The sequence below is a fragment of the Oryctolagus cuniculus genome, chromosome X (genome assembly GCF_051225735.1).
Source record: "Oryctolagus cuniculus isolate XC-2025 breed Fujian yellow rabbit chromosome X, ASM5122573v1, whole genome shotgun sequence".
Taxonomy (NCBI): Eukaryota; Metazoa; Chordata; class Mammalia; order Lagomorpha; family Leporidae; genus Oryctolagus; species Oryctolagus cuniculus.
The window spans coordinates 66,760,506-66,774,760 of record NC_142888.1 but is presented as its reverse complement, the minus strand read 5'-3'; the positions used below and the strand labels follow the sequence as shown (position 1 = coordinate 66,774,760).

General features: G+C 35.4%; 1 protein-coding gene across 2 annotated transcripts; it reads left to right on the top strand.

The window, feature by feature from the left end:
* Nucleotides 1-2,931: 2,931 nt before the first annotated feature.
* LOC149119666 (uncharacterized) lies at nucleotides 2,932-9,666 on the top strand. 2 transcript variants are annotated; one of them, XM_089324295.1, is made up of 5 exons: nucleotides 2,932-3,059; nucleotides 4,776-4,838; nucleotides 6,001-6,182; nucleotides 7,954-8,075; nucleotides 9,453-9,666. In XM_089324295.1, the coding sequence occupies exons 2-5, from the start codon at nucleotides 4,822-4,824 to the stop codon at nucleotides 9,462-9,464; spliced, it is 333 nt and encodes a 110-aa protein (XP_089180421.1). In that variant the 5' UTR covers nucleotides 2,932-3,059; nucleotides 4,776-4,821; the 3' UTR covers nucleotides 9,465-9,666. The 2 variants fall into 2 exon arrangements, with proteins under 2 accessions (XP_089180421.1, XP_089180422.1); XM_089324296.1 differs by having other exon boundaries at nucleotides 2,932-3,125.
* Nucleotides 9,667-14,255: the final 4,589 nt, after the last annotated feature.

Here is a 14,255-nt window from a genome sequence, read left to right as displayed (position 1 = left end):
CTTGTTTGTCAAGTTTATTACTGAATCAAGTATCTACATTTTGCGTTTTAAATCAGATAGCAACTTGATAATAGGAATGAGCATATCTTGTAATTCTCTGATGATCTCTAATTCATCTAGCACAAGATTAATGAGATAACAGACTTTCAGTAATTGTCTTTTATTGTGGTAAAAGTGCATAACACAAAACCTACTCTATTATATTTTTAAGTGTACAGTACAATATATGTATGTTTTTGTACACCAGATCTTTACAACCTATCCATCTTACATGACTGAAACTCTGTACCCATTGATCTGCAATATCACTTTCTCCCTCATTGAAGCCTCTGGAAACCGCTATTCACTTTAATGCTTGTTTTTGATATACAAAATAATAAAACTTATTACCAAATATATTCAAGGTACTTAACAAATCTAAAAATCTCTGGTTCTATTATTACATCATACTCTCAAAGACTCTGTCAGAATAGATGATGTAACCAAAGTGTTAAAAAAAAAAAAAAAGCTCCATCTAGTGTTTCTCTTAGACCTTCTGGGAGAACATTATTTTTCACCTTCTTTTCAGCTTTCTAGCCAGTCATGTACCTTATAAACTTTCATCTGTGTTTCACTGATGTAAATACATAATGTGACATTTTCTGGTTTTCAGGACCAATGCTGGAGACAATGCACTTGAATGTAAAATTTACTGGCCAGGGTCTTGTGCTGTGGTGTAGTGGGTTAAGCTGCTACCTATAATGCTGGAATCACATATGGGTGCCAGCCCAAATCCTGGCTGCTCTACTTCCAATTCAGATCCCTGCTAATGAGCCTGGACAAATAATGGAAGACAACCCAAGTACTTGGGCGCCTACATTCATGTGGAAGACCCAGATGAAGCTCCCGGCTCCGGACTTTGGCCTGGCCCAGCTGTGGCCATTCATTGCAGCCATTTGGAGGGTAAACCAGCAGATAGAAGATCTCTCTCTCTCTCTCTCTCTCTCCCCCTCTCTCTCGGCCTCTGCCTCTCCCTTTCTGTAACTCTGAATTTCAAAATAATAGTTGTCTTCTTTAAAAAAATTAAACTTTATTGAAAAATTAAGGCATATGTGAAACATATCTATCATCTCTAAATCCCATCTTCTAGTCCCTCTGCTTCCCCACTCATTCTATTCAACCTTTATTTCCACAGATTGGACTTACTGTAAGCTTCCTGACAGATCTGTGATTATGATATAACCTATATATGCCACCAGAGGGATATCCCTAAAACTTTTTGTTTGATCATGTCACCAACCTATTTGAAACCATGCAATATCTCCCTATGGCATGCAAAATCAAGTCCAAACTCCATCACATAAAAGTCAATATTTCCGTGATTAGCCCTCAATATATTATCTTCACAGCATTATTACCTATTGTATATTGTACTACCAGGTTGCATTTTGGTCAAATCAAAAAATTTGCCATCTTGAGACACTGCACTAGATTTGCTGAGTTTACATTGTTTGTGGCTTCTTTTCTTCTGAAATGTTCCTTCCCTCTAAGCTTGTTCAAATCCTATTTAGTCTTCTGAGTTTAATTTAAATCACTCCCAATTATTCCAAAGCATTTTAGACAATTCTTACATTATCACATTCTGCTTGGTGCTGTACTTATTTGTATATATTTTGTATATACATTTACCCTCTATTTCAGAACAAACATCTTGTTCATCTGCGTATTCCTCTAAAATGCCTAGTAGGGGGTGTGCACTGTGACTACCGAGCATTTAATATCAACACTGGACACCTGCATCCCATTAGAGTGCCAATTTGAGCCCTGGCTACTCAGCTTCTTGTTAACGGGCCTGGGAGGAAGAGGAAGATGGCCCAAAAAATTGGGTTCCTACCATCATGTGGGAGACCTGAATGTAATTCCTTGCTCCTGACTTCAGTCTTCCCTAGCTCTGACTATTGCAGGCGCTTGGGGAGTGACCATAAGTGGAAAATCTCTGTTTCTCTCTGTCACTCTGCCTTCCAAATACAAGTACATCTTTAAAAATTAATAAACATAATGCTTAGTATAATTTGTAATTGGACACTCAGCAAATGCCTATTAAATAGAATTTAGTTTCTTTCATTTCATGAAAGTTAGAAATAAATAAATTTGATAGGAAATTAAGACAAATTTGTTGAAAGATGCCATTAGAAGCAATGATTGTGTCTCTATATATAAAAAATAGGGGATGAAGCGTACTTAAATTCACATGTCCACAAATTATGCATTCTAATAATCATGAAAAAGTGCAGTGCAGTAAGGTAAAATATAAAAAGTGCATGAAGAGAACAAGTTCTAATATGATATAATGAAGAATGAAAGCTCAGGTGAATGGCATGAAAGAAGATAAATTATCCAAAGCATATGATATTTTTTAAAATAAAAAGTCTGCATTCCCAAACTATGAATTGAAATTGTCAGAAATAAAAAGGATGTTGGACTGAGCAATAGGAAAATATGTCTGAGAAAATAGGACCTGAAAAATGATTATGTAAGCATTAAAGAAGTTAAAACAATAGAAATATAAATGAGGAAAGAAATTACAACCCTTACAGCAGAAATAAAATAATACTGTCATCATATATAATGGCATGTGATGGTTATTTAACGTTGATAATCCCTGGAATTGTAAAGCGAAATCTTTTTATGCTGCCATTTATTGTTTTCTATATGGTAGCTATAATTAACTTCTAAGTATGGAGGCCCCTCCTACCCAGCCCCAGCTCAGAATTCCAATTGTCAAACTTCCATTCCAAGGGAACAGCAGCTCAGGAGTCTCCTACACATGACTGAAACTGTCCCTGACCACTCCTTACTCAGCCCACCTTGTAGCCTTTTCTGTGGCTTCTGAACATCACAAAGACCAAAGACGTGTCTTTACGTCACTATGGATACCTTGGCCCCACCCACCTTTTCTGGCATATCAGTTTGCGTTGCTCCCAGGTTGGAAGAGTTAGCGCAGGCAGCCTGAGCCGCGCGCTTGTTAATTTCTTGATGCTCCTTCCAGTGATCAACAATTTGCTTAATTTGTGGAGCAGGTAAGCTGAATTCTTCCTCCTGTGACGGTATCGAACTTCACTATTACTATCTCAATAAAAACTGAGGTAGGAAGGGTGGGGAATTGGGAAAAACACTAGACTGCCAGTTAGAAATACCTGTTTTACCAGGTTTGGTTTACCTGTTTTAGTTTCTATAGCACTTAAGTGAAGCTTAGGGTACAAGTGGGCTGAAACAACGTGGAAAGTTTTGATGTAGTGGAAACAGAATGAACATTGGAAACAGATGTGGATTTATGTTAATAAACTACTTTTACAGTGGTTTCAGAGCCTCTCAAATCTGTTTCCTCATTTCTAAAGGCCAATAGCACTAATCGCCAAAGGTTCTTATTAGAAGCATAGGAGATAAGGAATGTGAAAGTGTTTTCTAAGCTTAAATAATCATGAATATTATTAATTTTTTGTGTAGCCCTGATAAGGCACTTTGTTGATCTTTAATTTGCCCCTTTTACTTGTAAAATGGAGGAAATTCAATGAAAATGTTAGGTGATTAATATATACAATTTATAAACATTATGTTTATATAATTTTTAAAATAATAATTTGGAAAGAAAACAGAACTCTAATTTTCTTTTTAAATTATTTTTAAAAAATTTTAGGTGAACAAATTTTATGTATTTCATATATACAGATTTAGAAACAGTGATACTACCTGCCTATGCTCCCACCCTTCCTCCTCCTTCCTCTCTTATTCCCCCTCTTAATTTTTAGAATGATCTACTTTCAGTTAACTTTATACCCATAAGATTTACCCTACACGAAGTAAAGAGTTCAACAAATAAGAAGAAAAATGACTGTACATCAACAGTAGAGCTATAATTTTCTAATTCCTCCTGAAACCCTGCCTTCTTCAGGGCTTAAACTCCTCCATTGCAGGGGCCAGCATTGTTGCATAGCTGGTAAAGCCACAGTCTGCAGCACTGGTCATTGCAGCCCACCTGGGAGACCTAGATGAAACTCCTGATACCTGGCTTTGGCCAGGCCCAGTCCTGGCCATTGCAGCAATCTGAGGAGTGAACCAGCAGATAGAAGATTCTCTCTCTCTCTCTCTCTCTCTTTCTCTCTCTCTCTGTAACTCTAAATTTCAAACAAACAAATAAATATTTTTTAAAAAGCCAAACCCCCCCTCCATTTCCTTTCCATTTACTATGGATCAATATTCTTCAAGCAGGGCACATGAAATGAAGTACATTGAATATGAAAAGAAAATACTAATTGTTCATTTTTAAAATTGATGTGGATATGCAGTCATCTTAGGTAATTATTTAGTTTGTCATATTTGTGTGTCCTGCCTATACTCTACCTGAGTACAAGGACTAGGATTTAGATATCTGTGTTTCCAGTATTTGCAATATTTATGATGATGCTTTTCTAAATTCAACACTCACTCAGAGCCCTCAGTGGATTGGAGGGGGGGGAGTTCACATCTACTTATATTAGACTATGTCAGAAGTTAACACTTGGGACCTCCTTAATGAAACATTCTTCCTTTTCATACAGAGAAATCTGTTTTATATCTTTTATTAGCTATAGCCAAGATCAGAGGAAATGAGAGAGGCAGGAGGGAAGTGGATAAATATGGCAGATAAGCCTAGGGACAAACCAATTAACCAAATTGGAAAGAGGAGAGAAGAGAGAGGGATAGAGAGTATTAACAGTGCTTTTGATCTCCAGTAATCACATTTCTTTTCAAAACAGGTACTTTAACTAACTACACTCAAGAAAACTGTTGAAGAACGAAAACATGGAGGATGCAAACAAGTAAGTAAAATCTCAAGGAAAAGAAAATAAAATGTATATAATTCCATCTAGAGTCCCAATAATTAAATCTTCAAAGGAACTCTGAAAATATCTACATAGGAATACCCTTTCTTTTTTTGTTAAAGAATTGTATGTTTTAATTTGGTGAATTGCATGTTATATGAGTTATATATTGACAGAGGTGGTTTTTAAAAAATAAAAGTGAATTTCCAGAAGTGTCAGCCACAAAACTGTCAAGTCCCAAACTTGAAAGAAAAATAGAATATTCCTATATTTTTGACTTTGCATTTGATAATTATCTGATATTGCCTGTATGTTGTTTATGATCACCAGTGATTGAGTATTAATCCTTTTGTGAAAAACCTATAGTCAAGCAGATAAGAAAGGCTTGCTCCCTAGTTCATCAATTTACAGTAGTCAGAGTGCTTTGGGAACTTATGGCCTGAAGATACTTAGAAACCACTTGAGAACCCTGCTTCTGACTGAGACTGAGGAATGGAAAACTGATTACCACCCAAACATAAAATACACATGCTAAAGAGCACTGGCCACTAAAATTCTTTTGCATAAGCACAAAATAAATGGATAAATTAATCTTAAGTTTTAAATAATTAAGTCTTTAAGTTTAAAATTGTAACTGAGGCATAGCTTAAAATCCTATCAAATTGGAAAGCTACCCACTTATTATAACAGAAGACGCTTATTACTTGTGGCATATAATTGATGTTATATTAATTCAATGCATAGTTTGTGGTTATGGTATTATCATATCTTTAGGCTTCCACATTCATTTCTCCATTCTACTGTGTGTTAATTAATCTTTTTTAGTCGTCATCCTCCAATGCACCAGTAAGTTTTTAGGCTCTATTACCAACATATATCTTCATACACCCACTATTTATATAAAGAGAGCAGATTTCATGTATTTCATACATACAGTTTTAAAACCTAGTGATACTTCCCACATTTACTCTCTCCTTCCCTCACTTCTATCCTCTTCCTCCATTTTTCTTTTAATTTTTGCGATGACATCCCTTCAATTTACTTTATAAGCATAAGCTTAAGAAAACAATCCTTACTAAGTCTACTACCCAAATGAACTGGAGGCTTTAATAGGATTATGAAAAGCTAAATAATTCCTTAATGTTCTATTATTTTCTAGATCAGAAGATGAATATTTCGATACAAAATCAAACATAAGTATCGAATCTGAGGAAACGGGGAAAAACAAGGAAGAAAGTGATGAGGAGGAATTTTTTGATGCATTGGGAACCCAGGAAGAGGAGCTACCTGTCAAAAAAACTGAAAACGAAACTGCTCCAAGCGAGATGAATGACACAGCATGTATGACCTATTTCAAATTATTATTTGGTCCCAACACAAAGATAGATTAAAGACCAAATTCTGAGCATTTTCCAAGTACAAACCGTTGGAAAATTTCAGGACACTAAAAATGTCTGTTTAATGGTCTGAATTACAAACTTAAAGAAATTTAAATTTATTATTTCCATATTAAAAATAAATATTTTTCTCTAAATTTAAATTTTTCGTTAGCAAATTTTGAAAGAAGATGACAAAGCCAAGTATTCTTAGGTCCTTCCAGCAATGGAATTCTAAAGATAGAAGAAACATAGATCTCGGGTTGAACTAGATGACCTTAATATCAATTTTCTATCAAATGTAAAACTCTATGGTTCTATGAATTGCTAAAGATTCAAAAAGTATTGTTTTATTATCTTTTATAATTTCTGATTTAATTTTGTGAAAAAAAGATGCTTCAAACACACTAAATGTCTTATTTCCACCACCCAACCCCATTAACAAATTGTTTACGTGGTTAGAGTCCCATCTGCTCCACTTTGGGAGTTTAACTGAAAGGACAGTACATTTAAAAGGAGGTTTGATCTAGTATACTCTCCGTTAGTACATGAGAAATTTTCTGTCTGAAGTATTTCAATGGAGCACCTTTGTGAGTAGATCTTGTTTCCCTATTGAACATAAATCAATAGTATTTCCAAATCTGTTTTGCTGTTCTTTATATAAAGTTTCAATGGAGATTTTACAGCATCGGAATGGCTGAACTACAGAGGAAAATTTATGGCCAGTTCATTTAGCTGACTGAATCTCTGAGGTTTTTCTTTAAAAGTGTTAACCAAATATGTTGTTTTAAAAATATATATTCAAAAATAATTGTGAAACGAATTTAGTGTGTTTTAGGTCCCTGACTGAGAGGGGGCTTAATAATATTAAAAGGTGTTTTAAGTAGAAAATATGAAGCATATGATATCAAGGAAAAAAATATGAGGCTGTATGTCAGAAAGCCTGCCCTCTAACTCAGCATTTATGGTAGTTTGTTGTGCCTTCTTAGTAAATCATTTCTCCTCTCTGGGGAATAAGGTGTTTTTGTCTTTTGCTTTTTTCTTTTTTTACATTAAATGAGAAAGTAATATTGAATGAAAACTAAAATCTTCCAATACTGGAATCCTATTAAATCCATTGGAAGTTTAAGTTATTTCAGGGAGAGCCAGAAAGATTTATCGATTATAGACTATAAGAAATTTTCTTTTTATAAAAAAAATAAAGATGTTTGGGGGACATTTTTTGAAGTATGAAACCACAGAAAGTACCCAACTACTCCACTTTCACATCAAAGATACCTGGTGCTTCTAACATAAAGAAAATGATAGGTGGAATGTGCTGTGACCCAGCACAACTATGCTTAGGACCTTACATTATAAATTTTTAAATATGAAGAGAAGTTAATTGATGTGGACCAAAATTTGGAAACTTACGACATTTCTTATTTGTGCAAAAATAAACTAGCATCAACTGGTGAAAAGAAAAATGACTTACACTGTGAAGATTTTATCTTTAGAACTAATATGCCTCTAGATGTTAAAATGTTAGTATCTTGATCAGAACCATCAGAAGAAAAAGTTAAGTGTACTGAGTTAATCATACTAATGAATGTAATCCCAAATATAATTTACCAGCATTTAGGCAATGATATCATTTACAGTTGTCAGTTTTATGTGTTTTTTAGGAAAAAAAACTTCAATTTCTGGTGTCTACCCCTATAAAGTTTGAAATATTAAATCTATTATCACTTTCCTAGATCTGGATTCAGATTTTGGCCAATTACCTCCAAAGTCGATCATTAAAATCAGTCTCCTCTTTGCGAAGCCTGTTTGCCCTCAGAAAAGAATTCAATCCAAGTATTTTGTCAACAATACAAAAGTAAGTATTTAGCAACTATAAATTATATCAGCAAAATAGAATCTCCTAGTTTTCGTGCCTAGTACTGTTTATGACAGCAGCAATTGAAAAAGTCAATATGGTATAGCCTCACTTTATCCATTAGTCATTCCTTAAAAGCTCTACATTAAGCAAAACTGTTAATGTTGAATCTTGTTTCCTTTTTACTTTTTCAAAACCTATTTCCATGTTGGGAAGAATAAGAACCTAAGTGTAATGAAAAACACAGTGAATAATTATAATTTTTACTATACATATTTTACCTTTTTAAATTCATAAAGTATTTAAATCTTCTACATGAAAACTGTTGGCGCTAGTCAAATAAGCAGTTAATCCATAAGAAGAAATGTACACATTTAAATATGCCATGTTAAAAATATACTGTAATATTAATATTCATTCATTGACAATTTCCTCTGCTTCTAACAACTGTTTAGCAAAAGTCTGTGGAGTTTAGTTTCATTGCCTGGTGCTGTGTAAGCTATAAACAATTGTACTGAACCATCTATGAAGTACTAAATATAGTGTATTTGTGTAGCTAAAAATGTCATTTAAAAGGGACATTCACAGATTTTGCAAATCACCAGTCATGGTAGGTTAGGCTGTGAGGAACAAAATGTCGTTAAAATAGCTTGGCTACCCTAATATTGAATTCTTTACTCACCATAGAAGAAAATAATAGTCATTGGATTTGTGGAAGAGTAAAACTATACATTTTAGGTGAGTTAATAATCACCATTTTTTAATTTACTTAGTGGTTATGGTTATACCATTAATCAGCATGTTATTTTAGTCAACAGTCAAGTATAAACTGGTGAAAACTAACTGAACCAAAAATGAGTATTTGAAGGCCCCTTTGCAACATTTCTTCAGATTATCTGGAATTTTACGTTATTCTATATGGCCCAGGACAGAATTCAGAAAAAACGTCTAACTGGGATACAAATGTGTATGCCAGTTATTCTGATGTTTTGATTCTTGGATTGTTTAAAAGGAAAACGTAGTGAACAAACATAAAAACTCAATTTAAAAATAGCATATATTCAATTGTTGCATCAATTTTTCTTTTATGTTTTGCCCTTGAAGTATTGTTCTGCACCTTTAAATGATATATTATACAGTAATTTTTTAAAAATGTAAATTTCCCTATATCAATGAACACATTCTATTGAAATATAATTTCAAGCAAACTATTAAGTCTGTTTCTGCAGATGCCAAAAATAATTTGAAAAGGGCAAAATTCAGTAAATATATCAATTTGTCTAAATAATATTAAAGAACTCCTATGATCTGTCATTTCATTAATATTGGTTCTTAAAACATGAAATCAACTGTTTTTTTTTTCTTTGTGTTCTATAGACTGAGTCATAGTGAGACATGCCATCCTGCCTCTTCAGTTAAAATGAAGACATTTCTGGACGGAAGTAAACATCCTCTCAACCATCATTTTGTTATCATACTAAGTAATTCCGTTAAATGCTTTGACAATCCTGATCTCACCAGCTTTTTAACACCTGTGTGCCACTACTTCTAACAATATTTGTAATTCTACGGTTAGTCCTGAAACTGTCCTCAAGAATTGTCATTAAAATATAAGAGGCTCATTGAACCTTTGTACTTTGTGCTTATTCTATTACTTATTCTATATACCTTATAGAGTTTTAAAACTCTTAAGTAGAAGCAAGCATTTAGTGTAGTGATTAGGGTGATGCTTGGATTCCTGCATCTCTTATTATAGTGAATGAGTTCAAGTCCTGGTTCTACTTCCAATTCTAGCTTCCAACTAGTGCCTACGCTGAGATGCAGCAGGTGACGATTCAAGTACTTGGGTTTCTCCCATCCATGTGGATTGAGTTCTGGGTTCCTGAGACCCAACTGTTTCTAGCATTTGTGGAGAGAACCAGCAAATAGAAAAACCTTTCTCTCTCTGTCAATCTCACTTTACCTCACTTTACTTCTGCCTTCCAAATGGATAAATAAATAAAAAATAAAACTATACCAAGTAAAACACAAAGGGCACATGCAATATTTTAATTTTTCTTCTATGTATCATTTATGGAATATCTCTGTTTCTATTAGTCTTTGAAACTACAAAATCAGATAGCTGATATTTTAGTGAGAGCTGGACAATAGAAAAGTTAAAACCAAAATGTCTTATTTACTTATATAATTATGGAAGAGACAGTGAAATATAGAGGCAAGATTATTAGAGAAGCATCAGAATATGAGGTCCTGGTTCCATCTCTGAATTTTGGAAAAAGTCATCAATGCCCTTTAAATTTCTATTTTCTTATTTATTTGGAGATGAGGTAATGGGGAGTTTCCCATTTTCTTAGTTCATCATACCTTGGTGTCTCCATAACATTTTTTACTACACCCTTAGTACAGAAAGACATCAAGCATTCTTTTTTCTCAAGTAATTACTCCAAATAACTCATAAGTATCTGCTCTAACAACTCAGTAGCTGCTTGAAAAAACAGTATGCGTGAATGGGAAGAAAAATAATTTTCTTTTATTCTTATACAATCACAGCTACTTATTAAGGAATGTGTGTGCCTTTCAGACACTGTGCAACTTCTCAAACTATGCAGTAAGATTGAATACCAGCATCCTTATTACCTATTCCACACTAATTTTCCTAGGGTACTTTCTCAGGATAACCACAATAAGCCCTGCTTATAATGACATATCATCAAAAGGAATACAGTAATATTGAAATGTTGACACTATTAACTACCTCAATGTCAAATGCCACTGCTTACCATGAAAATTAAAACCAGACCATCCTACATAGCACCCCACTGTGAGTTTGCTGTGGTGCCCCAGGACCTTTAATGCACCATTTGGTAAACTGCGGGAATAGTAATATACACTATTTTTCATAGCATCATTGTGAGGATCAAGTGAAAGACTGAATGTGAATTGCTTTGACAACTGTAAAATAGTATGCAAGTTAAAACTATTTTTAATACTCGATTGCTAGCCACAGTCTATTCCTGAAGCACAGGAAATAATCACGTGGATTAGAATATAATGAGAAGGGAAAATTTCACTGCCATCTCTAGTTAATTTATTCAGCTAGGCATCTTTGTACATGAATACTACTGAAAACATACTGTTGTGTCCGAATTTCCCAATCAATGCACAAGGCACAGTCAAGGATGCAAAAGCAGAGGTTTATTTGTTACCAGCTGGCTGGGACCCCCTACCCGCACACACCCATTTAGCAGTGCACAGGCAAAAGGCCCCCTCGTTTGCATAAGAGAGGTTTTTATAGCCTCACACTTACAAGGCTGCAGGTCATCTCCTATGTAGGTTACCTTCTTATTCTCTCTATGGCAAGGTATGGGGACCTAACATGTTCATTGGTTCATTTACACGTAAAGACTATGTACGTTATGTGGTGGGAAGGCCACACAAAAGAGATGGCATGGGGAAGAACTGGCGGGAAGCATCGGGCCATAAATTCCAGGGGAGCCTGTGGGAGGCAGGAGGCCATAAATTCCAGGGGAGCATAGCAGGCAAGCAAGCAGCCAGAGTTCAGAAGAGAGACCAGCATTTAACAAGCTGGGGACTCCAACTCCTACAATACTTGTGAATTAGATAATCTCCTACTTCTACTGTGGATCACATCACCAGGAATGTCTTTTCTGGTTCTGTGTAAGAGACAAATAAATGGGTAGATGAACCATTTTCAACTTTCCCTATACTTATTTGGAAGGAAGTTGTTAAAAGGAGGAGCAATGATGTCAAACTGTTTTCCCTTCATCGTAGTGTCACACAATGCTAGATACATGATAGAAACTCATTCTTGGTGATTTTATGACGGAATGATGTCTGTATCTCCCAGCCACTGCTGGAAATCATTGACTAGGCAGACAGATAATTCAGAAGCATGTACTCAATACCCATCTAGTAAAATCTACTACAGTAGATTTTTTTTCTTTTTTTAACTTTTATGTAGTAAATATAAATTTACAAAGTACACTTTATGGATTACAATGGCTTTCCCACACCACATAACTTCCCTCCCACCCACACCCCTCCCATCTCCCACTCCCTCTCCCATTCCATTCACATCAAGATTCATTTTCTACTATCTTTATATACAGAAGATCAGTTTAGCATATGTTAAGTAAATATTTCATCAGTTTGCACCCACACAGAAACACAAAGTGTAAAATACTGTTTCAGTACTAGTTATAGCATTACTTCACATTGGACAACACATTAAGGACAGAGATCCCACATGAGGAGTAAGTACACAGTGACTCCTGTTGTTGACTTAACAATTTGACACTCTTGTTTATGGCGTCAGAAATCTCCCTAGGCTCTAGTCATGAGTTGCCAAGGCTATGGAAGCCTTTTGAGTTCACGGACTTTGATCTTATTTAGACAAGGTCATAGTCAAAGTGGAAGTTCTCTCCTCCCTTCAGAGAAAGGTACCTCCTTCTTTGATGACCTGTTCTTTACACTGGGATCTCACTCGCGGAGATCTTTCATGTAGGTTTTTTGTTGTTGTTGTTGTTGTTGTTGCCAGAGTGTCTTGGCTTTCCATGCCTAAAATACTCTCATGGGCTCTTCAGCCATATCCGAATGCCTTAAGGGCTGATTCTGAGGCCAGAGTGCTGTTTAGGACATCTGCCATTCTATGAGTCTGCTGTGTATCCTGCTTCCCATGTTGGATCGTTCTCTCCCTTTTTGATTCTATCAGTTAGTATTAGCAGACACTAGTCTTGTTTGTGTGATCCCTTTGACTCTTACAGTAGATTTTTAAAATAAAGACTTGTATACTTGATCCTTGAATACACAGTTATCAGATAGCAATAACAATCACTAAAAGGAAATAGAATGTCAATGAAAAATCTTTGTTGTCATATTTTCCACTAGAAAGTACATAAAAATAATTCCTACCAAATCCACACAAACAACTAACTTTCCTTCTGGGCAAAAAATTTCAACTACTGATTTATTTCATGCTTGGTTTCTAGACCAAGTTCTGTGATCTTGAACAACTTGCCATCCTATCTTTCTTTCTTTCTTTTTTTTTGACAGGCAGAGTTAGACAGTGAGAGAGAGAGACAGAGAGAAAGGTCTTCCTTCCATTGGTTCCCTCCCCAAATGGCCGCCACGGCCGGTGCGCTGTGCTGATCTGAAGCAAGGAGCCAGGTGCTTCCTCCTGGTCTTCCATGTGGGTGCAGGACCCAAGCATTTGGGTCATCCTCCACTGCCTTCCCAGGCCACAGCAGAGAGCTGGACTGGAAGAGTAGCAACCGGGACAGAATCTGGCACCCCAATCGGGACTAGAACCAGGTGTGCCAGCGCTGCAGGCAGAGGATTAGCCTAATGAGCCATGCACTGGCCAGCCATCCTATCTTTCATATTCTATAACCACAAAATGTGAATAATTTTATTCACTATTTGCACACTTCCATTCTTTTGCATTCTTCATATGATATTAAATATGTAATGGCTCCTAGAAGCATCAAGTTCCTTGAGAAAAATATAAATAAGCAGAAAATTCTATAGTCAGGTTCCATGCTGAATTAAAAATGGTGACAGGAGCATAATATCACTGTCATTATCACCATCAGTAAATACAATTTTTTTTCCTAAGAATTACTGCACTAAGAAGCAATAGTGAATTGAGTTGATATCAATTTATAGAAAGTTACACACTGATTTTTCCTCATATTCCATTCCACCCTGCACTAATCATCATTTCTGTGAGCCTCTTTCTTTGTTGAGTTTTCCTCTGCAGTGCAGAAGCTCTTAGCTCGATGTAATCCCATTTTTCTACTTTTACTTTGATTGCCTGTGCTTCTGGGGTCTGTTCCAAGAAATCTTTGCCTATTCCAATTTCTTGCAGTTTCCCTCATCTTTTCCTCTAGTAATTTGATGGTTTCAAGTCTTAGGTTTAGATCTATGATCCAGTGCAAGTTGATTTTTATGTAAAGTGTAAAGAGGGGGTCTTGTTTCATACTTTTGCATGCAAGGATCCAATTTCTCCAGTGCAATTTGCTGAAGAGACAGTCCTTTCTCCAGGGATTGAGTTTAGCTCCTTTGTCAAAGATTAGTTGGTTGTGGATGAGTGAATTGAATCGTTTCTATTCTGTTCCATTGATCTACATGTCTATTTTTGTGCCAGTACCAGGATGTTTT

Coding starts and splice junctions, on each gene's coding strand:
- LOC149119666 (XM_089324295.1), top strand. Junction 6,183..7,953: donor CGAGATGAATGACACAGCAT/GTATGACCTATT, acceptor TCACTTTCCTAG/ATCTGGATTCAGATTTTGGC.